General features: G+C 38.0%; 1 protein-coding gene across 1 annotated transcript in view; it reads left to right on the top strand.

The window, feature by feature from the left end:
- The window catches only part of DNAH3 (dynein axonemal heavy chain 3), a 234,557-nt gene that overhangs the window by 40,197 nt on the left and 168,274 nt on the right, over positions 1–26,086 (top strand). Inside the window, exons 14-19 of the mRNA XM_043914480.1 lie at positions 1,513–1,697; positions 2,931–3,054; positions 8,758–8,911; positions 9,724–9,868; positions 19,118–19,329; positions 23,118–23,209. Coding sequence (XP_043770415.1) covers positions 1,513–1,697; positions 2,931–3,054; positions 8,758–8,911; positions 9,724–9,868; positions 19,118–19,329; positions 23,118–23,209 — 912 coding nt within the window. The remainder of the gene's footprint in view (positions 1–1,512; positions 1,698–2,930; positions 3,055–8,757; positions 8,912–9,723; positions 9,869–19,117; positions 19,330–23,117; positions 23,210–26,086) is intronic.

Below are 26,086 nucleotides of genomic sequence, written 5' to 3'. Positions count from 1 at the left end.
CAGATATCACTTGTTTACTTTTGTTTTTATTTCCATTACTCTAGGAGGTGGGTTATAGAGGATCTTGCTTTGATTTATGTCATCGTGTGTTCTGCCTATGTTTTCCTCTATTATAGTTTCTGGTCTTACATTTAGGTCTTTCATCCATTTTAAGTTTATCTTTGTGTATGGTGTTAGGAAGTGTAATTTCATTCTTTTACACGTAGCTGTCCAATTTTCCCAGCACCGCTTATTGAAGAGGCTGTCTTTGCCCCATTGTATATTCTTATCTACTTTGTCAAAAATAAGGTACCCATGAGTGTGTGGGTTTATTTTTGGGTTTTCAATCTTATTCCATTATTCCATATTTCTGTTTTTGTGCCAGTATCATAGGTTTTGATGACTGTAGCTTTGTAGTATAATCTGAAGTCAGGAAGGTTGATTCCTTCAGCTCTATTTTTCTTTTTCAAGACTGCTTTGGTTATTCAGGGTCTTTTGTGTTTCCATATGAACTGTGAAATTTTTCCATGAAAAATGCCATTGTTAATTGGATAGGGATCACATTGAATATGTAGATTGCATTTGGTAGTATAGTCATTTTCACAATATTGATTCTTATTACCTAGGAACATGGAATATCTCTCCACATCTGTTTATGTAATCTTTGATTTCTTTCATCAATGTCTTATAATTTTCTGTATATAGTTATTTTGTCTCCTTAAGTAGATTTATTCCTAGATATTTTATTCTTTTTGTTGCAAGGGTAAATGGGATTGATTCCTTAATTTCTTTCTGATTTTTCATTGTTAGTATATAGGAATGCAAGTGATGTCTGTGTGTTGATTTTGTATCCTGACTTTGCTAAATTCACTTATTAGTAATTTTCTGATAGTATCTTTAGGGTTTTCTATGTATAGTATCATGTCATCTTCACACAGTGAGAGCTTTGCTTCTTTTCCAATCTGAATTCCTTTTATTTCTTTTTCTTCTCTGATTGCTGTAACTAGGACTTCAAAACTATGTTGAATAAAATGGGTAACCTGGAAGAAATGGACAGATTCTTAGAAAAGTTCAGTCTTCCAAGACTGAACCAAATAAGACTTAACTCTTATTTGTTAAAAGTATAAGGTTTGGAATCGGTTAAACCAGGTTCAAATCCTGGCTCTGATGCCTAAACATAGTGTTGCTTTGGATAAAGTTACTCAGCCTCATTTCTTCCATTATAAAATGTTAATAATATTAATAGTTCATAACTCTTAAAAATTTTGTGAAAATTAAATGAGTTAATACTCATTCAGTGATTAGAATGGGCATGGTAAAGGGCATAGTACATGTCATATATTATTACCATTTCTATTGTTATTATTTCTAAATATGGTATACATGTGAGTATTATCCATCAAGAATTTGCAGGTAGAGAAAATTGGGAAAAACTTGTTCTAATCTCCAAATAGTAATCATGTCTGCTTAGTATAATGGGTTTTATAAGAAAGTTATTTTAGATGTTGATGACGGCTATTACTTTCCCTGTAGCATCTGTAATCAGTACAGCCTCATTGCCGATAAAGTCAGTGAGATTCCTATCAACACTGGGGAGCTAGTATTCCTCATTGAATTCTTAAAGAAATCCAGCGATGTCACCGTGTTCAAACTCAGGAGACAACTTAGAGATGCAGCTGAACGGCTGGAGTTCTTGATGGACTATGCAGACTTGCCCCGTAAGTCCAATGTCATGTGTGTACATGCAAATGTATGTATATATTTACATGTTTAGATATAAGGAGCTGGGAAAGAAGAGTTCACAATCCTCCCACTAAATATCTGTATCAGAAGAGCTGCTTTTTAAGTGTGTCTCTATATTAGAGACACTAATTCCACACTCTTATCCAGAGGAATTTGAATCAAATGAAGAGAATCTTATTGGTAGACAAAAAGAAATATCTAGGGGCTTGTCTGTTTCTTAGATGCCTGTCTTTGCATCTTATGCATGGTGTTCCTAAAAAAGTCTCTTTCAAATGCAGAGTCCTTTTATAAATGGGTAGATTTCATTCATCTATAATCTTAATACAATCCTACCTTTGAGGAAGCTAGGGCACTTTCCTTCATGCTCCTGCATATTTTAAGAGGAAAGAAATAGTCAGGGCCCCTTCATGGCTTATTGAGCCAAGTAAGGACTCAATAAGGACCTAACTTTGTAAGGACCAGGTTCTGAAGGAAAAGCTAATATCACCTCTACAAGTCATATTTCAGGACCTTTTTCCATCTGGAAATACCTGTGAATTATCTGGTGTTCACCATGGTTAGGGAGGAATGGTTATGGGAGGGAGAGATAGGGAGTAGGAGTGAAAAATTGGTCCCATAACCATCCACCTGCACATTCATAAGCTGTGCTCTTGACCGTGTGAACACACACTGGAATCCCTCACTGTGATCTCTACCCGCTAAATTCCCAAGGGTACATAGGGAACCCAGCGCATTTTCACTGACCAGAGCCATAAAATGGGTAGGGTATCTGATGTTGATATTACCACTGACCTTTAACCCAGACTGAAATTCAGATGAGGTGAAATAGTTTAAAGAATAGTACCAAACTTTAGCTAGGATTGTACTCAGACCTAGCCTAGGAAGATAATGAAGTGCATAATGGTTAGAACATAGGCTTTGGAGTTGGTTAGTCCTGGGTTTGAAATATGCTCTGCTGTCTCCTAGCAGTGTGACCCCGATCACTTGGCTTAACTTTGTTTCCCATCTATAAAAACAAAGATGATCATGCCATCTACCTTCTAGCCTGGCCCTTGGTAAGTGCTCAGTAAATGTTGGGTAACATTCATCAATAATGGGCCCATTCATTAATTGCCACCCCATACTCACTTCTGTTGACCTCTTATTCTGCTGCATTAATTTGTTACAAACTGAGCAGTGTCCTTGAGCAGACTGTGTGTGTTTTGCAGAAGAGGATATCAAACTGAACAGCACTCTGTTCCTCTGGCCAGACCAGATTGAAGATATCTTTGAAAACAGCCGGAACCTTCTCCTTAGCAAGAGGGATCAGGCAGAGATGGACCTCATTAAAAGGTATAGGAAAACTCTGATGTTTAAGAAATGATATCCAGCTTTATAATATGCTACATGTTCCTGGTTCTGTCTAGGTCCACCCCTGATCCAGCAATGCGTGGGTGAAGGCTCATGACAGTTGGTGGAGAAGGAATTTCCTTTTGTTTCCTGCTAAGGGATATTCTCTTGAAGCCTGCTTCACTGTAGTAACTCCAACCAATGCCTTCCCTCCCTGCCTTGAACAATTGAAACCTAGTGCTGCAGAGAGAAAAAGGCAAAAATAGTAGCATATAAGAGCAGCCTTACAATAATAATAGCAAAATTGTCAGCCTTACATTTAAGACCATGGATCTGTGAGATATCAAGGCAGGGATAATAAAGCATGGTTGGTAGCCGAGAAATTGCCTGTTTTGAAGCTGATCTCATTCAGTACTAATGTGCCTGTAATCATTTTTTCATTGAGTATTATGGCTTTTTACTACGTGTTGTGCTCTATTCTGGACACATAAGTGTGTTTGACTGCTAAATAAAGATTTTAATGCAGTGACAAAATATCACATACTGAAGAAGTCAGATGATGTCAAGTGAAGTGGGCCAAGTATCACGTATCTGGTAAAGACATGCTTGTGTACATATGCATGTGCGCATGCATGCACACACACTCACACATAAACATACCAATTTATAAGCACTTTGTTTAGGGACAGCAAATTCATACCAGTTACCATCTCCATCACACATGAAACCCCCAGTACCCAACTTTAGATTCCATAATCCTTGCTAATACTCAGGAGAAAGGAAAGGGGCAGATAAAGCAGGGATTTCTACACAGAATGGGAGATTGCACTGAAGGATAATCCCAAGAGAGGAAGTTGCTCTCTTTACAACAACTTTTGCCCAGAAAAACAACAAAAGAGATGTGTATGTTTGTTTCTACCTACAGCCTTCTCTTCCCTCTGCCTAAATGGCTACTGTCCCCAGAACCCAGAATTTAGCCCAATGAATAGAACTTATTTTTTTAACTAATGTTTTTGTTGTTGTTCAGTTGCTAAGGTGTGTCTCTTTGCAACCCCATGCATTGCAGCATGCCAGGCTTCCCTGTCTTTCACTATCTCCCAGAATTTGCTCCAACTCATGTCCATTGAGTCTGTGATGCTATTCAACCATCTCATCCTCTGTCATCCCCTTCCCTTTGTGCCCTTGATCTTTCTCAACATCAAGGTCTTTTCCAATGAGTCAGTTCTTCACATCAGGTGGCGAAAGTACTGAAGTTTCAACTTCTGCATCAGTCCTTCCAGTGAATATCCAGGGTTGATTTCCTTTAGGACTGACTAAAGTAAATCAGTCCAAGGGACTCTCAAGAGTGTTCTCCAGTACCACAATTTGAAAGCATCAGTTCTTCAATGCTCAGCCTTCTTTATGGTCCAATTCTCACATCTGTACATGACTACTGGAGAAACCATAGCTTTGATTATACGGACCTTTGTCAGCAAAGTGATGTCTCTGCTTTTTAATATGCTGCCTAGGTTTGTCATAGCTTTCCTTCCAAGGAGCAAGCATCTTTTTTCCTTTTTAGAATAGTTTTAGGTTCACAGGAAAATTGAGCAGAAAGTATAGGGTCCTCCTATGCCCCCTCACCCCTTACACATAGCCTCCCCCTTCAGTGGAACTGGGTTTTGATGCCTCACCAAGAAGCAGAACCATTTTAAAAGCTAGATGAACAGGAGCAAATTTCTTCATCTTTTTTGAGCCTCAGTGTCCTCATCTGGAAACTGGGGATAGTAGAACCAATCTTAGATCATCTGATTTTGTGAGAGGTGTCATTGTGTTAAAGGATGAAATCAGATGGTCTGAGATGGTGCCTAAGTGATATCCAGCACATGGCAGGCATTAGGAGCAGTCAGCTTCTTTTGCACATTAACAATGACTTCTTTAAGTTAAAGAAGTCTTAACTGCTTAACTTTCAAACCACTACCTGTGAGCGGACTTCTAGAACATTACTCTAAGACGATTCACAGTAACTGTTGCAGTTAATAGGGCTGAGGGGTGGCTCTGGAAGAAATTGGAACACGTGTCATTTATGGTGAGAGGAGAGTGCCAGACTTCTTCTTGGAGTGGCAATGCAAGCGTGACCCATCACTTGGTACCTGAGCTCTCAATCACAGAGCTCAGCAGAGAAGCAGCTCTAGGGACACCTGCAACCCTGGGCTCAGCCCTCTCTTTAGTGAACTCTTAAACTTCCTGTCCATCATTTTTGCATAAATCCTGAGAAAACCTGCGAGGGGGGCTTAGAAATACTCAGTTATTCATCTTCTATGAGAACAATCCCCTTCCCTTTCTAAGAGACTTGACCTTATTTTCCCAGGTCACAGTAGTTTTTTTTACTTCAATGCCAATTTCCATTTGTTGTCCCCACCCCCTCTCCCAATTTCTATCCGCCTTCCTCTGTCCACTCCCTGCCTGGTTGGCTGATTCCTGCCGCCTCTAGCCTTCAGCTCCTGTGTCTGTTGGATCCAGACGGGCAGGGCCAGTGGAAAGCCCTCTCGAGGTTGGAGAGTGGCTGCTTTGCTGCTTCTCCTCTCCCTCTCTCCTTGTTCCTGGGTTTCTGGCCAGTAGCTGCTTCCCTCCTGGATGACAATTCTTTCTCCTCCTGTTTCCAGTTCTCACTGTCCCCTCAGGCCTAGGGATCATAGTGACTTCCCTCTGAGGTTACTAGTCTCTGGATGCTTCATTCTCCTCTCTTTGTTCCTTTAACCCTACCCACATTTCACCTCTGTAAGTAGTCCCTTCATTGAAGTCTCTTTCTTTGAGCATCAGAGTAAATTATGTTTCTTGCCAGAATTCTCACCAATATAACATTTTAAAATTATTGCAATATTCTCCCACAGACTTCAGGTGGTCCTAGGAATAGAACTCAATTTACTTAACCAAATTTCCCGAGTACCTACTATTTACTAATGACATACTTATATGTATGTATATACTATGGATTTGAAAGCACTTTAGAAATTGTAATGTGCTAAGCAATTATAAAAAATTTAAAACAGTATAAACTGTTAGTTATAAAAAATATTTTACAGTGATGTAATGCACAACATAGGGAACATAGTCAATATTTTATAATAACTTTGTCTAATGTGTGATCTATAAAGATATCAAATCACTGTGTTACACAACTGAGACCAATATAATATTGCAAGTCAACTGTACTTCAATAAAATTTGTAAAAGAGAAATGTAAAGCATAGTTAACAGTAATATTTTACAATAATCACTGAGTTTGTATACTACTTCCCTCTGGGAAGAATTCAAAAGTGCTTTTATCAGAGATTTATTTTTGTGTGTAAGTCTGTATTTGACATCTAAAAAGAATCTTAATGATGTGAAAAAGCAGTCAGCAGCACATAATTGTGTGGACAACAGGAGAATCAGCTTTCCTCCCATTTTGTTCCACTCAGTGGTAGGTTCCAAGGGCCTAAAAGTAACCTGGAATATACATGACAAACATCTCAGGAATGTGAGCTGCTCTTTGCCATGAGAGTGCATCTTGTGAACAGAAAGAAAGGTATCTTAGGGAGAGTACCCAGATTGTGTTCCGGGGTCCAGGGAGAACATAGTGCTTTGCAAATAGCAAGTTCTCACTCTTTTGATGAATGAATGAGTGAGTGAATGAATGAGACTTTTTCCTAATTAGGATATTCTCTGAAATTAATACCTATCAGAGTATAAAATCACAAAACAAAAGCAAAAACGTAGTGCTACGTGTCTCGTTGCACTAATGTTTTCTATCTCTGAATCCTTAAAACTTTAGTGAAAAACAAGCACGAGAGGCAGTAGCCACCTTGCCTTCCTTCCTCTTGGGCTCCTGTATCCATTTCTATTCCCTGAGGATACAGAGAAGAAAAGGGGCATGGGAGGTGGAAGATAAAGCTGATAAGATAGAAGCTCTATGAAGGAAAAGAATGGGAAAATGGAGCACAGTGGTTGCATTCAAAGGGCAAATCCGGGAAGGGCTCATGTAAATGAGACTTGAAGGATGAGAAGGAGCCTGATAAGGCAAGATGGGAGGGAGAGAATAGAAGGATGTCCTATTCTATTGCAGGTATCAAGCATGACCAATGGCTCCAGTTTGAGACTACCTTTGCCTATAAAATGAGGGAGTAACATCCCGTCAATTTTGCCATATTCTTTGTTAGAAGTGAGTTACTAGCTCTAGCCCAAACTCAAGAGGATGGTTAAACAAGGATATAAATACCAGGAGGTGTGGCTCTTTGAGGACCTTACCAGAGGCTACTTACCACACAGTATAGTTAGAAATAAATTCAAATCAAACCATTGAAAATTAACTCTTTTAAATTATTTTTAAGAAAAAAAAGAACATCAAAACTGCCATAACAAAATTAAGTATTTTTAAGATAATAGCCACATTTATGTTACTATAGTTGTTCTCCATGGCAAATTCCCCTTATTCATTCAATGAATATTGATGGTATTATGCCAGATGCTTCTTCTAAGTGCTGGAGATTCAATAGGAATTAAGGAGATTAAAACTGCATTGGTAGAGTTTAAATTCTAGTGAATGAGACTGAACACTTTTATAGTGATTATTATGTACCAGGCTCAATTTGAGCATTTTGTATATGTTAGCTTATTGACTACTAGAGTAGGTACTTTACCCATCCCTGTTTTATTTGAGGCCTAAAGAGTTTAAAGGACTTGAACAAGGTCACATAACTACTGTGTAGCAATGTGAGGACTTGAACTAGTCAGTCCAGCTCTAGAACCTATCCACTGTGCTGATCTACCTCCGAGGAAAAGGGAGAAGTAAATTTGAGAACTGCTTTGTTGATAGTATGAATGAAGTAGATAAATCTCTGGAATAGTCTTCCCTGATCACTCTAACTAAAGTAGCTCCTCACTTCTGTCCACTAGGCATTCTGCTCTGTTCTGTTTTCTTCAGAGCATTTATCACTATCAGAAATATTTTATTTCATATTTATCTATGTATGATTTTATCTATCCATCCATTCATTCATCCATTCATATATGTTTACTGTTTGGGTTTCCCCAACTAAAATACAAGCTCCATAAAGGTAGGGAGCTTAAGGGTGTACTTCACAAATATATTTCTGATGCCTAGAGCAGTTCTTGGAATTAGGCATTTAATAATAAATATCTAATAGATAAATAATATGTATATGCATAAATTTTATACATGTATATATATATACATATACATATATATATACACCAGGGCTTCTCTGGTGGCTCAATGGTAAAGAATCCAGCTGCCAATGCAGGAGACACAGGTTTGATCCCTGGATCAGAAAGATCTACTGGAGTAGGAAATGGCAACCTACACCAGTATTCTTGCCTGGGAAATCCCGTGGACAACAGTAGCCTGGCATGCTACAGTCCTTGTGGTGACAAAAGAGTCAGGTATGTCTTAGCAACTAAACAACAACATATATTATATAGCATATATATTATAATACATATTTTATATACATTTACCTGTATGAGAAACATCTGGAAATATTTAACCACTGATAGATTCATAGCAGCTGTCTCTGGGAGGTAGGATTACAAATTATATATAATAGCATATATTTGTAAGTTTTACATCTATTGTATCAGAAGATCGTATTCTCCCCAGGCTTGAATATGGCTGAGCAGTGCTGATAAATGGAAAATCCAAATATGATTGGACTGTCTTTACTTTCAGGTGCTCAGAATTTGAAGTGAAACTTGAGGGCTACAGCAAAGAACTGGAAGGTTTTAGGAAACGTGAAGTAATGACTACAGAAGAAATGAAGAACAATGTTGAAAAGCTTAATGAACTTTCAAAGAACCTGGAACAAGCACTGGTGGAATTTGAGGTTTGGGGTCTTGGGATGGGCACTTATGACTATACTGCTCTGTTAGTTCTGGTCCTTGGTTATGTGTTTTCCTAACATCACCTGTCAGGTGGATAGTATTAGTTGATTGATTGACCAGTTCTTTCTCTGGTACTTTCAACTACCTTTTCCCATACCTCCCTACATTATATCAGCTTTGTTAGTCACTGAGTACATAAAGAAGAGTTATTAATATAATGGAATAATTGCTGACATGTATCAAGCATGTATTATGTACACAATGTGCAAAGGACTTCATATGTGATATATCACTTAATATCCATAATAAATCTTTGGGGTAGGTACTATATATTCATTTATCTCTATTTAAAATGGGAGAACTAAGTCTTGGAGACGCTAAGTAACTTGCCCTGACGTTGTCTACAGTAGTAAGTTCTTTAATCCTTAAAGTTCTTTTTTTTTTTTTTTTAATCCTTAAAGTTCTTACCTTTGAGGCAATTCAGCACAAGAAGGTAACCTTGTGTTAACAGTTAAAGTACATATAAAAATTCATGAAAATGGGAATATGTATGTGTTACAGTGGAAGCAAAGATGATGGGGCAAGTGGCCAATTATTGTAAAGTTTCACTCACTGATCTCAGGTGCCATGACCCTCAGAGGTAACAGAGATACCTTCTTGCTTGAGTTCATACCTTATTTTCCAGTCTTACTCTCCAGATAAACATACATCTTCCTCAACTTGGTTTTCAAAGCACTGAGGAATTTGCCATGGTGGCTTCGAGGGTTCAGGAGAACCACCCAGCCAATAAACAGCATCCCCTTTTGCCCTGCAGCTCATCAATAAGGAGGAGGAGCTGTTGGAAAAGGAGAAGAGTACCTTCCCTCTTCTGCAAACTGTGATGGCCAACAAAGTGCCTTATGAGCAGCTGTGGGTGACAGCCTACGAGTTTAGCACCAAGTCAGAGGAATGGATGAATGGTATGCCGCGGTTTCACTCTACTCGGGCAGGATGGGAGTAGGGTAGCAGAATCAACCCAGGCAGTTTTGAAATAAGACTGGGACTTCAGATATTATCATATTCTCATACTGTGGATTAAGGCAACCGTAGTTAAATTTTTCTGATGTGATAACGATGGAAGGTGGGGATCAAAAAGCCAGACCTGTAGCTAGGATAAAATACAATAGGCAACCACTCAAAGCCATGGATTGGGTAGTGACTCAGAGAGGCAAGTGGTGGGAGGATAAGATGGCAGTTCCCCTATTAAACTGATGCTTTATGCCAGTGCTTCAATGTAATAAACACAACAATGAAGAACACCTTTGTTGCCAATTTTCTGGATTCAATAATGAAAATTTTCTTAGGATAAATTACTGGAAGTGAAATGGCTAGATCAAAGAAAGGGTTGTAATAAAAATATAAGGATTTTAGAATTTACTTTTATTATTGGTATTGCTTCCCAGAAAAGTTATGTTTTAATTTAATATTCTTCTAGCAGTATTTGAGTGCCCATTCCTCATACCTTCAACGAACATGAGAAGTAAGAGCTTTACTTTTTGCTCAAAAAAGTGTTTTTTCCTTTAATAGAAGTTGAATGTTTATTGGTCAGTTGAATTCCTTGTTTAATATTAAAGTCTATTTATGTGCTCTCTCACTTTTTTCTATTAGTAAACCACCTTATTTAAATAATTTTCAGTTTTGAATAATATTTTTATGGATGCATTTTAGTTTTTCAAGTACTCAATCATATCTACACATTTAGAATATTTTACCTTATTTATCACTTTCACCTGTTTTAAATTTCACTTTTCTATATTAACTAGCACTTCCAAATTAAGCAGTAGTTATAATGAACACCTTTGTCTTATTCCTGATTCTAATGGAATTCTTCTAGAATGTCACCTTTAAGCATGATGCTTTTTGTTGATTTGAGGCACAAAATATTTATGGTGTTAAGGAAGTATTTTTAATTTAGCATGTCTTTTTGTTAGAGATAATATATTTAAAATTTTTATATTTTGTTTATCAGTTCCAATGACTTCAATAAGCTTCCTTGTACTACTCCTTCATAATCACACTCTCTACAGCCTTAACACCTAGCAACTATTGATCTCTTCATTGTTACTACGGCTTTGTCTTTTTGAGACTGTCATATAAATTCCATTTTCTTTTTCAAATTTTATTACAACTTTTGCAGTACCTTTGTCTTTATATCTTTTGTATAAAATTTGAGATTCATCTTATTCATTTATATATGAAATCTGCTGGAATTTTAATTGGAAATGTATTACATCTAGAGATCAATTTGGAAAAGAATTGACATCCTTACCACGAAATCTTCCAATCCATGGACACTGCATATTTAATTATTTTGATCTTCTTTGACTTCATTTTGCCAATGTTTTGTAGGTTTCCAAATATAAATTCTATACATGTTTTGTTAAATTTACATGTATTTCTTTTTATTTGTTGTTGTTCAATTGCTAAGTCATGTCTGACTCTTTGTGACTGCATGAACTGGGACACACCAGACTTCTGTCCTTCATTATCTCCCAGAGTTGTTCAAACTCATGTCCATTGAGTTGGTGATGCCATTCAACCATCTCATCCTCTATCACCCATTTCTCCTCCTGCCCTCAATCTTTCCCAGCATCAGGTTCTTTTCCAATGAGTCAGCTCTTCACATTAGGTGACGAAATATTAGAGCTTCAGCATCAGTCCTTCCAATGAATATTTAGGATTGATTTCCTTTAGGATTGACTGATTTGATCTCCTTGTAGTCCAAGGGACTCTCAAGAGTCTTCTCTAGCACCACAGTTCAAAGGCATTAATTCTTCAGTGCTCAGCCTTCTTTATGGTTCAACTCTAACATCTGTACGTGACCACTGGAAAAACCATAGTTTTGGCTATTTGGACCTTTGTCAGCAAAATGATGTCTCTGCTTTTTCATACACTGTCTAGGTTTGTCATAGCTTTTCTTTGAAGGAGCCAGCATTTTTTAAGTTCACAACTGTAGTCACCATCTGCAGTGATTTCTGGAGTCCAAGAAAATAAAATCTGTCACTGTTTCTACTTTTTCCCCATCTATTTGCCATGAAGTGATGAGACTGGATGCCATGATTTTAGGTTTTTGAATGTTGAGTTTTAAGCCTTTTTCATGCTCCTCTTTCACCCTCATCACGAAGCTCTTTAGTTCCTCTTCACTTTCTGCCATTAGAGTAGTATCATCTACATATTTGAGGTTATACTTCTCCTGGCGATCCTGATTCCAGCTTTATCCAGCCTGGGGTTTCACATGATGTACTAAACAGGGTGACAATATATAGCCTTGACATACTCCTTTCTTAATTTTGAACCAGTCCATTGTTCCATGTCTGGCTTTAACTGTTGCTTCTTTTCCTGCATACAAGTTTCTCAAGAGACAAGTAAGGTAGTCCGGTATTCCCATTTAAGAGTTATGATGTATATTTTATATATCTTTATATAAAGCTATGTTACATGTTTTTAAATTTCATTGTGTATATTAAAACAATTGGGGTTTGAGAGCATTTTTTTTACCTATGTTTAAATTAATTTTGTTTTCTCACTGTTGAGTTTTAGAGTTCTTTGTCTATTTCAGACAGCAATCATTTATCAGATATGTGTTTTGCAGTTTTTTTCTACTAATCTTTGGCTTATCTTTTCAATCTTTTGACAGTGTCTTTCACAAAGCAGAAGATTTTAATTTTAATAAAGTTTAGTTTATCATTTCTTTCATAGATCATGCCTTTAGTTTTGTATCTAAGAAGTTAGCACCAAACCCAAGGTCATCTAGATTTTTCTGCTATGTATCTCTGCTGTGTATCTCCTAGAATTTTTATAGTTCTGCATTTTACATTTAAGTCCATGATCCATTTTGATTAATTTGTGTCAAGGCTGTACAGTTTGCATCTACATTCATTTGTTTTTGCATGTGGATATCTAGTTATTCTAAAACTATTTGCTGAAAAGTTTCATTCTTTTTTTTATTACCTTTGCTTCTTTGTGAAAGATCAGTTGACTATCGTGGGTCTTATTTCTGGGCTCTCTATTCTGTTCCACTGACCTATTTGTCTCTTCTTTTACCAATAATACTCTTGATTATCATAGCTGTATGGTAAGTTTTGAAGCTGGATAATGACAGTCCTCCAACTTTACACTTCTCCTTTAATATTATATTGGCTATTCTGAGTCTTTGCTGTCTCCACATAAACTTTAGAATCAGTTTTGTCAGTATCTAGAAAAAAACTTGTTGGGATTTTGATTGGGATTGTGCTGAATCTATAGATCAAGCTGGGAAGAACTGACATCTTGATGACATTGAATTTTCCTATCCACGAACATTAATTTTTTCTGTACTTATTTCCTTATTCTGTAGTTTCTTTCATTAGAGTTCTGTAGTTTTCCTTGTACAGACAATGTACATATTTTGTTAGATTTATGCCTGAGTGTTTCAGTTTTGGAGAGTGCTAATGTAAATGGATATGTTTTTAATTTCAAGTCTACTGTTCATTAATAATATATAGGAAAGCAATTAACTTTTGTGTATTAACCATACCCTGCAACTTTGCTGTAGCTATGAATTATTTTCAGGAGGTTTCTGTTTGTTGTTGGTTCTTTCCTATTTTCTATGTAGATGATAGTGTCATTGCATAAAGTTTTGTGTCTTCTTTCCCAGTCTGTATACTTTTATTTCCTGTCTTGTCTTACTGCATTATCTGTAACTACCACATAATGATGTTGAAAAAGGAGTGGTGAGAGGGGACATTCTTGCTGTGTTCCTGATTTTAGCAGAAAAGATTCTAGTTTCTTACCATTAGGTATGATGTTAGTTGTAGGTTTTTTGGTAGATGTTCTTTGTCAAGTTGAGGAAGTTCTCCTCTATTCCTCATTTGCTGAGAGTTTTTATATGAATGGGGTATTAGATTTCTTCAAATGCTTTTTATGAATCTATTGAGATGGTCATGTGACTTTTCTTCAATTGCCTATTGATGTGATGAATTATATTAACTTGAATGTGAAAACAATTTTACACACCAGGAAGAAGTCCTAAATGATTGTGGTGTATAATTTTATACACACACACACACTCACACATATATGAGTTGGATTCAGTTTGCTAACATTTCGTTGAGGATTCTTGCATGTGTGTTCATGAGAGATATTGGTCTTTAGTTTTCTTGTAACACCTCTGTCTGCTTTTGGTATTAAAGTAGTGCTGGCTTTATAGAATGAGTTAGGAAGTATTTCTGCTTCTGTCTTCTGGAAGAGATTGTGGGGAAAATGGATTTAGAAAAGGCAGAGGCACCAGAGATCAAATTGCCAACATCCGTTGGATCGTAGAAAAAGCAAGAGAATTCCAGAAAAACATCCACTTCTGCTATACTAAAGCCTTTGACTGTGTGTATCACAAGTCAAAGCTTTCCACTGTGTGGAAAATTCTTAAAGAGATGGGAATACCAGAACACCTTACCTGCCTCCTGAGAAATCTGTATGCAAGTCAAGAAGCAACAGTTAGAACCGGACATGGAACAAAGGATTGGTTCCAAATTGGGAAAGGAGTACGTCAAGGCTGTATATTGTCACACTGCTTATTTAACTTATATATAGAGTACATCATGTGAAATGCCAGACTGTATGAAGCACAAGCTGGAATCAAGATTGCAGGAGGAAATAAACCTCAGATATGCAGATGACACCACTCTTATGGCAGAAAACAAAGAGGAGCCTCTTGATGAAAGTGAAAGAGGAGAGTGAAAAATCTGGCTTAAAACTCAACATTCAAAAAACTAAGATCATGGCATCCGGTCCCATCACTTCATGGCAAATAGATGGGGAAACAGTGGAAACAGTGACAGACTTTATTTTCTTGGGTTCCAAAATCACTGCAGATGGTGATGACAGGCATGAAATTAAAAGATGCTTGCTCCTTGGAAGAAAAGCTATGGCCAGCCTAGACAGCAAATTAAAAAGCAGAGACCTTACTTTGCCAACAAAGGTCCATCTAGTCAAAGCTGTGGTTTTTCCAGTAGTCATGTAAGGATGTGAGAGTTGGACCATAAAGAAAGCTGAGCACTGAAGAATTGATGCTTTTGAACTGTGGTGTTGCATAAGACTATTAAGAGTCCTTTGGACTGCAAGGAGATCAAACCAGTCAATCATAAAGGAAATCAGCCCTGAATATTGGAAGGACTGATGCTGAAGCTGAAGCTGCAATACTTTGGCCACCTGATGCAAAGAACTGACTCATTGGAAAAGACTCTGATGCTGGGAAAGATTGAAGGCAGGAGGAGAAGGGGACGACAGAGAATGAGATGGTTGGAGGTTAGATGGCATCATTGACTCAATGGACATGAGTTTGAGCAAGCTATGGGAGTTGGTGATGGATAGAGAAGCCTGGCGTGCTACAGTCCATGGCATCACAAAGAGTCGGACACGACTGAGCAACTGAACTGAACTGATCCTGCTTTGTTGGTGGGAATGTATATTGGTACAGCCATTATGGAAAACAGCGTGGAGATTCCTCAAAAAATGAAAACTAGAGTTGTCATCAGTCAGTCAGTTCAGTCGCTCAGTCATGTCCAACTCTTTGCAACCCTATGGACTGCAGCACACCAGGCCTCCCTGTCCATCAACTCCCGGAGTTTACTCAAACTTATGTCCATTGAGTCAGTGATGCCATCCAACCATCTCTTCCTCTGTTGTCCCCTTCTCCTCCTGCCCTCAATCTTTCTCAGATCAGAGTCTTTTCCACTGAGTCAGTTCTTCCCATCAGGTAGCCAAAGCATTGGAGTTTCAGCTTCAGCATCAGTCCTTCCAATGAATATTCAGGACTGATCTCCTTTAGGATCGACTGGTTGGAGCTCCTTGCAGTCCAGGGGACTCTCAAGAGTCTTCTCCAACACCACAGTTCAAAATCATCAATTCTTCAGTGCTCAGTGTTCTTTATAGTCCAGCTCTCACATCCATACATGATTACTGGAAAAACCATGGCTTTGACTAGACGGACCTTTGTTGGCAAAGTTATAAAGAAAAAAAAGTGTTGTCATATGGTTGAACAATTCTACTCCTGAGTGTATATCCAGACAAAACTATAATTTGAAATGATCCATGTACTCCTGTAATCCATGTATTCATAGCAGCACTATTCACAATAGCCAAGCAATGGAAAAAACCTAAATGTCTTTCTCTTTCTGACTTACTTCATTTAATATGATAATCTGTATGTCCATCATGTTGCTACAAAATGCACTATTTCATTCCTTTTTATGGCTGAGTAATATTGTATTATGTATGTGTACCATATCTTCTTTATCCACTCATCTGTTGATGGACATGTAGGAGGGTTCCCTTTTCTCCATACCCTCTCCAGTATTTATTATTTGTAGATTTTTAATGATGGACATTCTGACAGTTGAGGTGGTACCTTATTATAGTTTTGATTTGCATTTCTCTAATAATTAGCGATATTGAGCTGCTTTTCATGTACATTTTGGACATCTGTATGTCTTCTTTGGAGAAATACCTATTTAGTTCTTCTGTCCATTTTTTGATTGGGTTGTTTGGCTTTTTGTTGTTGAGTTGTATGAACTGTATGTATGCTTTGGAAATTAAGCCCTTGTCAATAATTTGTTATGGTTTCCTTTGCTATACAAAAGCTTGTAAGTTTGATTAGGCTCCATTTGTTTATTGTTGCTTTTACTAATATTTCTATTGCCTTGGGAGACAAATAAAACTTCTGTACAATTTATGTTAGAGAACATTTTGCCTATGTTCTCTTTTGGGAATTTTATAGTGTCATATATCTAAGTCTTTAAGCCATTTTGAGTTTATTTTTGTGTATGGTGTGAAGGTGTTTTCTAACTTCATTTGTTTACATGTGGCCCTCCAACTTTCCCAACGGCACTTGCTGAAGAGATTGTCTTTTTTCCATTGTGTATTCTTGCCTCCTTTGTTGAAGATTAATTGACCGTATGTGTATGGGTTTATTTCTGAGTTCTCTGTTATGTTCCATTGATCCATGTCATTTCTGTGCCAAGAATCATGCTGTTTTCATTACAGTAACTTTGTAGTATTGTCTGTAGTCTGGAAGGGTTGTGTCCCACCTTACTCCTTTTCCTCAGGATTTCTTTGCCAATTCTGAGTCTTTTGTGGTTCTATATAAATTTTAGTATTATTTGTTGTAGTTTTGTGGGGATAAAAGGTCATGGGTAATTTGATAGAAATCATGTTTAATCTATAGATTACTTTGGATAATATGGCCATTTTAGCTTCTTTTAGTCCAAAAGCATGGGATAAATTTCCATTTCTTTGAATCATCTTCAGTTTCCTTTATGAATGTTTTGTAGTTCTTAGTCTTTCACCTTCTTGGTAAGATTTATTCCTACATATCTTATTTTTTCTGGATGAGATTTTAAAAGATTTTAACATTCCTTTCCTGATATTTCATTTTTAGTATAAAGAAATGCAGCCAATTTCTGTATGTTAATCTTGTATCCTGCTACCTTGCTGAATTCATTTTTCAGTTCTAGTAGCTTTTGTGTGGAATCTTTAGGCTTTTCTATATAGAGTATCATGTCATCTACATATAATGACAGTTTGACCTCTTCCCTTCCAATCTGGATACCTTTTATTTTTATTTTTCTTGTCTGATTGCTATGCCTAGGACTTCTAATAGTATGTTGCATAAAAGTGGTAAAAATGGACATCTTTGTCTTGTTCCAGATTTTAGTGGGAAGGCTTTTCACTGAATATTATAATGGCTGTGACATCTCACAACTTTTGATGTTAATTTTTATTTTCATTTACCTCAAAATATTTTAAAACTTCTGTTGATATTTCTTTTTTGGCCACGTGTTATTTAGAAGTATGTAGTTTAATTTCCCAAGTATTTGGGGATTTTTCCAACTATCTTTTCTGTTATTAAGTTATGAGAATAAAAATTCTTGCCTCATTTCCAATGTAAGGGAGAAAGTATTCCATCTTTCACCATTAATTGAAATGGGTTTTTTGCTTTTATTTTTTTGAACCACTTTTTTGTAGTATGAATGACATATAAAAAGCTGTATATACTTAATGTGTATAAAAATGTAATGATAGTGTAGATTTTCATAGATGCTCTGTATCAGGCTATGGACATTCCCTTCTATTCCTAGTTTGTTTAGAGATTTTTATCATGAATGGATATTGGACTTTGTCAAATGCTTTTTCTGCTTCAATTTACATTATCGTGTGATTTTCCTTCTTTCAACTGTTAATGTCATATATTACATTGCTTGATTTTCAAATGTTAAATCAACCTTGCATTCTGCTGATAAACTTCACTTAAACATGGTGTATGATTCTTTTTATATATTGCATCTTTATATATATATATATATATATAAAGAAATATGCATTTTTCCTTCTTTTAAAAAATTTTAATATTCTATTACTTAACAAAATTATGTGGGCTGATAAAGTGTTATTTATTAATGAAGTTATATGAATGAATCTATTTTTAGTCTCAGCAGCCCTGAAAGGAAAGTGTTTTTGAGTTAATTAGCAACATCATAATATGAGTTAATACTAATTTGAAATATCAAAGGAGAAGAAAGCAGCAGCGTGGAAAGACTGAATGTGAAACCCAAATGTTAAAAGATACCTGTGAAAGAAAAGGAGAAGAAAGTGAATATTTTGGCAAAGTTTTTTTTTTAAAGAGATGTCATTTTCTGCTTTAAATAATATCTATTTTTAAATAATTTTAACCTTACATAAAATCTGTCAGAACTGTACAGTTAACTCCCATGTCCCTATTCACCCACATTCTCCAGTTGTTAATATTTCACAGCATTTGTGGAACACCTTTTGATACTTCTATAATAGGACCTACAACTTACACTAATAATTGCTTCCATACTAACATTCTATGCCAGGCATTATATTAGCCACTTTACTTGTCTCATATAATTGTTACAGCTACCCTCCAAGGTACCTCCAAGGTACCCATTATTATCCCTGTGTCCCAGGTCTGGCTACCGAGGCTTAGAAAAGTTCAATCAGTATGCCCAAGGCTTCACTGGCTAGGTAGAGGTTTCAGACCAACTCCAAAGCTTGTGCTTATTAACAAAGTCATACCATAAACACAAGTCTAAATTCAGAGGATTAAGGTACATGTGATTAACACTATTTGGTGCTCTGACCTTTCTCCCACCCCATCTTTTCTATTTCAGGACCCCTCTTTCTACTGAATGCTGAGGAAATTGCAGAAGAAATAGGGAATATGTGGAGGACAATATACAAATTGACCAAGACCTTAGCAGACATGCCTGCACCGAGGCGCTTAGCAGAGAATGTGAAAATCAAGATTGATAAATTCAAGCAGCACATCCCTATCCTCACCATTTCCTGCAACCCAGGAATGAAAGACCGGCACTGGCAGCAGGTCCTTGTCACTGCCCCCTCCACCAGCCCATTTCTGGTCCCGATAGCCCTTTGGAAGGCAGGAACCATTAATGGGGCAAGATTCTTCTTTCTGAAAGGAGAATCTATCTACTTAAGGCCAAGAGAGTAGTAAAGGCGGTGATACCCTTCCTGTCTCTCCACATGAACAGGCTGATCCTTTTCTTTGGGGACCCCATTGCTGGTGGTTGAGTAGTCTAGCTAGTCCAGCTAGTGGCCACAAAAGCTCTCCTTATCTGCTTTCCTAAGCACATGGCTGCTCAGGGTCCTAAAGACAATAATGCTTAGTTGCTCAGTTGTGTCCGACTCTTTGGGGCCCAATGGACTATAACCTACCAGGCTCCCTCGTCCATGGAATTTTCCATGCAAGAATACTGAAGTGGGTTGCCATTTCCTACTCCAGGAGATCTTTCTGACCCAGGAGTCGAACCCTGGGTTCATTCATGTCTCTTTTGTCTCCTGCATTGGCAGGCAAATTCTTTACCACTAGCACCACCTGGGAATCCCCAAAAGATGATAAGGGTCTTGAATTACAATGAGAGGGGCCTGGATTTGTTCCTTGACCTAGGCTACACAAAAGAGAAAGTCTGTCTCTGGGGGATTCTAACGATGCCAAATGATTCCTACTTCAGCTTCATCATCCAGCAGGCTATGTTCAGAGATAATTTTGCACTGTTTCCTTCAGCCCTTTTGAGTCCATAAATGAGAATAATAAATATTCTCCCTGAAAACGATGGGATTTTTACAAGCAATCAAGTGTGAGGGTGACAAAAGTAGTATGAATACTAAGAAAAAAGGAAATTCACTGTGTTTCTAAAATAATCATCACATTCAAGACCTAGCAATAGCCTTGAAACATCTTCTACCAGGGAGTTGCTCTGTGTGGAGGCGGAGAGGAGACTGGCTCTCCCTACACAGATCCCTCCCTGACTGGGCCTGAAATTCTCTCTCTGAAAACCATGCACAAGACCAGGGACAGTGTCTCTAGAAGCAGTCTGAGAGCACCCTTACTAGGAATACTGAAATTCAAGACATAAGCATAGGACATAAAGAACAGAGCGAAGACATCTGGTAGACTTTGGGTCTTGAACTGCCTCAGCAGAGGGATCTTTACAGGACAGCTGCTTCACTAGGTACTCATGGGTGCCTCTCCCTGTGGGTCTAACCTGCCTAGAACTTTGACCCATTTAGAGAGTGAGGTAGCCAGATGCCCTCCAGCAGTGCTAGGCCTCTCCATGAGATGGCATTATAGAAAGTATCCTCATCAGTGGCATTTAAACAGTGCTACATGGGAGGCTCAGAAAGCCTCCTCTCTCCATCTGCTGCTTCCCCTGTGATGATAGTATTCTCATAGTTGGGCACTTTAAAAACCCCAACCATTCCTAGACATTACTAATTCTCACTTATAAGCCACTTAGATGGACAGATTGGGGGAGAAATTCCCTGGAATTAAAATAATAACAATAATAGCTAAAGTGTACTGAGTACCAACTATGTACTGAGTACTGTTATATACTTTATGTGGATTCTCTCATTTCATCTTCCCAACAATCCTCTGAAGAACAATAAATTTCTCCATGGTCAGTGGAGGAAGCATTCTCAGTTCTAATTCTCAGTGCCAACTCAGGAGATCCTTGTTCACAGATTTGGCTCTGGCAGGGGTTCTGTAGGCTTTACCATCTGTAGCTCTCAAGGCTGCAAAATGGATTTTCTAGGGCTGTGAGGTGGTGGTTTTGAGATTTCTGACCATTTCCCAGAACTTAAGCAAGAAAGGCTAGTGTCCATGTTTGAAACGTAGACTTTATTGCTACTGGGGTTTAAAACAGGATAGAACAGGTAACGCTGCTCTGATATGTACCAAAGCTGACTCTCTAGGATGCTGCTGCGCAATGGAAATAATAAGCATGCATTTAATTTTGAAGTTTCTAGTAGGCACATTTTTAAAAGTATAAACAGGTGAAATAAATTGTGAATATGTTTAACCAAACATGTGTAAAACATCATTAGTTCAATAGATAATCAATATAAAAATGTTAATGTGATCTCTCTTTGAAATATGGCATGCTTTTATAAAACTCCAGCACATTTTGATATGAATTAGTTGCATTTCAAGTTCTCAATAACTACAGGGGGTTAGTGGCTACATATTCGATAGTTTAACTTCAGGCTCTTAGAATTAGGAAACCAGATGCCTTTTTAATCTATATAATTAACAAAAGCAATTTAAAAATAAAACTACGAATCTCTGAGTCTTTCATAGGCCAAGTGCTATGCCTAGTGCTTTACACAGTTATGTCATTTAACCCTAGAGATAATGTATTGTTCTAAGATCATACTTGCAGAATTAGAGAATAAATGAGAGCCCAGAGTCACCAGAAACAATTGTGCAATTTGTTCTTGAGGGAATGCTATATTTGTGTCCTGCAGTTTGAATTGTACTTTCTAGAGTTATGCAGTATATAATCTGTACAACTATACCTAGAAGACCTATAGGAAACACTGATGTGTGGTGGATGAGAGATTTGGCATCAGAATTAGATCCAAGTCCCAATTCTGAAATGGCTATTTTGATCTATTAGCTAAATGGTCATAAACAAGATACTTAATTTCTTTGTCTCGGTTTCCTTTTATGTAAAATGGGAATAATAATGTATTAGTACCTTCCTCACTTTGTTGGGTGAATGAAGGAAGTACATAAAGCTCTTACAACAGTGCCTATCACATAGTAAGCCCTCAGTAATGGTGCTTTTGTTATTTCCGTTACCTCAGTGGTCCTTCAGGTGATCTCAGAACCCAGATTGGAAGCTGTTTGAATTGGGTGATTCACTCATGCTTTCATTCCACAAGTGCTTATTGATGCTACATTCCAGGCCCCAGGGACACAGGGCTGAATAAGACAGAACCTGATGCAACTTTCATATCCCTTCCTGCTCTGATATTCTTTAGTCCTACTGGAGCTGGACAGATACAAAACTGGGCAATAGGGAAGGTTTTTTACAGAGCTTCATTTCCCCAACCCACATGTTCTTCTTGAGCACACATAACCCTCATGCTGCCCAGATCTCTCAATCCCTATAAAAGTGTTCAAAAGCCATCAGAGACTTCACCAAAGACTGTTCACAGGGATATTTTCACTTAAAAGATAAGGTTGGGCAATATTTACAACAAAGGAATGGGCATAACAAGTGCTAACATTTCCAATCAGTTAGTACACAGAGTTGGAAGGAAGATTTTCCTCTTTCCCAGCAACCTCAGATCACAGAATTTGGGAATCTGCCCGTCCCATGTCCTCATGACTTCCTCCTTTTATTCAGCACATCCAGCAGCTTCTGAGCATGAACCACATTTTGCCCTGGTTCACTGCCTGGGAGCCCAAAACCAGACCTAGTTGTGAGGACTGTTAGGTAGTGTGGGACCTGTAAGGTGCCCACATGTTTGCATTATGCCAGGTTCTGGTGGGAGAACAACCCCCAGTAGACCAGACACAATGCAGGCGGGGCCCTAGGCTGCCTCCCAGATCCTTGTACCTGCACCATCCAATTCGATAGCCACTTGCTACACTCAGCTATTTAAACATAAATGAGTAAAATTAAATAAAATTTGAAAATCAGTTCCTCAGTGACATTAGCCACCATCTCAGGGTTCACCAGCTGAATGTGACTGGTGGCTCCTGTGCTAGACAGCACAGCTATAGAACATTTCAGTCATCACAAGAAGTCTACTGAACATCACTAATTTGGGCAATACACACTTGTTTTTTTCTCTTTGCAGATCAGTGAGATTGTTGGCTATGAAATAAAGCCCACTGAAACGACTTGTCTCTCAAATATGCTGGAATTTGGATTTGGCAAATTCATTGAAAAGTAAGACTTCTCCTTTCAGAAAGTTTTTTGGTCAAGCTATCTATAATTTCCTACAGTTGTGTGACTCAATGGCCATATAGCAGGCTACATTTCTCATTCTGGTTTAGGATAACCTCTATTTCAGCTGACTAGCAGCTGGTGAAACTTTCATCTCCACCTGTGGAGTTTCTGTTTTTTGTTTAATATTTGTAATATTTGTTTATTTGGCTGTGCAGGGTCTTAGTTGCAGGATCTTTGATCTTTGTTGTGGCATGTGGGATCTTTAGTTGCAGCATGCACACTCTTAGTTGCATCATGTGGGATCTAGTTCCCTGACCAGACATTGAACCCAGCCCCTTGCATTGGAAGCGCAGAGTCTTAGCCACCGGACCACCTAGGGAAGTCCCTCCAGTTGCAGAGTTGATGTCAGATTATGACTAGAAAATTGAGTTAGAGATTCTATTTCAAAAATAAAATTTTTTAAAGAGTTCTTTGACCTGAGCTCCAAGTCCAGCTAGACTTTGGGCAAGACCATAGAACCTTTCTGGGCCTCAGTTTTCTCCTTGTTAAACAAACAACAGCAACAAACAGGAGGGGCTTTCTGAGCTAAATGAAATATGGTCAAATGAGAGATCTCTTCACTTGCTTTCTCTCCTTCTCCAAATGCCCCTGGAGTTTGCATGGGAGAATTTGTACTATTGGAACTGCTGTTTTTATGACCAGAGGGTCTCAGAACCCTGTTTGTTTTTCCATACTTCCTTCAGGGTGATGGGTGGGGTGATGTGCTCCTGAGACTAAAGACCCTGTTATGCAACTGGGTTTGGGCTCACTCAACACACATGGTTCTCAGACTGTGACCCCAGTCCAGCTGCATCAGCGTCACCAGTGAACTTGTTAGAAATGCACATTCTCAGGCACCACCCCAATTTGTTCAATCAGAAATTCAGGGGACAAGCACTGCAATCTGTGCTTTTTTTTTTTTTTTCAATCTGTGTTTTAACAAATCCTCCAGGTCAGCACTGTGCAGTACAGGAGCAGCTTGCAACATGTGGCCTCTCATCCTTTGAAATGTAGCTATTCTGAATTTGATGCACTGAGTGTGTAAATATAGGCTGGACTCCAAAGATTTATTAAGAAAAAAAAGCAAAATACCTATTTTAAATAGTGATTATATGTTGAAATTATAATATTTGGGGTTTATTGTTGTTGTTGTTCAGTTGCTCAGTCATGTCTGACTCTTTGCGACCCCATGGACTGCAGCAAGCCAGGCTTCCCTGTCCTCCATTGTCTCCCAGAGTTTGCTCAAACCCACGTCCATTGAGTCAGTGATGCCATCCAACTATCTCATCCTCTGTCACCTGCTTCTTCTCTTGCCTTCCATCTTTCCCAGCATCAGGATCTTTTCCAATGAGTCAGCTCTTTGCATCAAGTAACCAAAGTATTGGAGCTTCAGCTTTAGCATCAATCCTTCCAATGAATATTCAGGACTGATTTCCTTCAGGATTGACTTGTTTGATCTCCTTGCTGTCCAAGGGACCCTCCAGAGTCTTCTCCAGCACCACAGCTCGAAAGCATCAATTCTTTGATGCTCAGCCTTTTGTATGGTCCAACTCTCACATCCATACAGGACTACTGGAAAAATCTTAGCTTTGACTAGACAGACCTTTGTCAGCAAAGTTATGTCTCTGCTTTTTAAATTTCTGTCCAGGTTCATCATAGCTTTTCTTCCAAGGAGCAAATGTCTCTTAATTTCATGGCTGAGTCACCATCTGCAGTGATTTTGGAGCCCATGAAAATAAAGCCTGTCACTGTTTCCACTGTTTCCCCACCTATTTGCCATGAAGTGATGGGACCGGATGCCATGATCTTAGTTTTTTGAATGTTGAGTTTTAAGCCAGATTTTTCACTCTCCTCTTTCACTTTCATCAAGAGGCTTTTAGTTCATCTTCACTTTCTGCCTTTAAGGTGGTCTCATCTGCATATCTGAGATTATTGATATTTCTCCTGGCAATCTTGATTTCTTGAGTTAAATAAAATAGTTTCTTTTTAACTTGTGTTAAATTGGGTACCAGAAACTTTGAAATAACTTATGTGGCTCATGTTATATTTCAAATGGACAGTGCTGCTCTAGCGATAATGATGCTTGCTAAAATTTGAAAGCTCCTCCTTCAGAATGGGTCAGAACAAGTCTAATCTAAGGTCCTTCCAGGCCCCCAAATCTATCTGCCGCTGAATGCTCTGATAACTCCCCAATACCACCACTACTATCCCTTTGTAAGGAGCAAGCCTAGAGACACATGCTTTGTTTTTTATGTTTTTATTGTAGAATAGTTGATTTACAATGTTGTGTTACTTTCTGCTGTAGTACTTTCTGATTCAGCAAAGTGAATCAGTTATAATACACATACATCCACTGTGTTCTAGATTCTTTTCCCATATAGGTAATTACAGAATATTGAGTTTCCTGTGCTATACAGTAGGTTCTTACTAGTTATTTTACATATAATAGTGTGTATATCCCAATCTCCCAATTTATTCCCTTTTCCCTCTGGTAATCATAAGATTGTTTTCTAAATCTGTGACTCTGTTTCTGTTTTGTAAGTAAGTTCACTTGTATTATTGTTTTAGATTCCACATATAAGCAATGTGGAATATATATAAGCAATATCACCAATATAAGCAATATCATACAAGTTCAGTTCAGTTCAGTTTAGTCACTCAGTCATGTCCAACTCTTTGTGACCCCATGACCACAGCACGCCAGGCCTCCCTGTCCATCACCAACTGCCAGAGTCCACCAAACCCATGTCCTTTGAGTTGGTAATGCCATCCAATCATCTCATCCTCTGTCGTCCCCTTCTCCTCCCGCCCTCAATCTTTCCCAGCATCAGGGTCTTT

This window comes from Cervus elaphus, chromosome 10 (genome assembly GCF_910594005.1).
Source record: "Cervus elaphus chromosome 10, mCerEla1.1, whole genome shotgun sequence".
NCBI lineage: Eukaryota > Metazoa > Chordata > Mammalia > Artiodactyla > Cervidae > Cervus > Cervus elaphus.
Note: the sequence above shows the minus strand (reverse complement) of the source record. Positions and strands in the feature narration are given on the sequence as shown.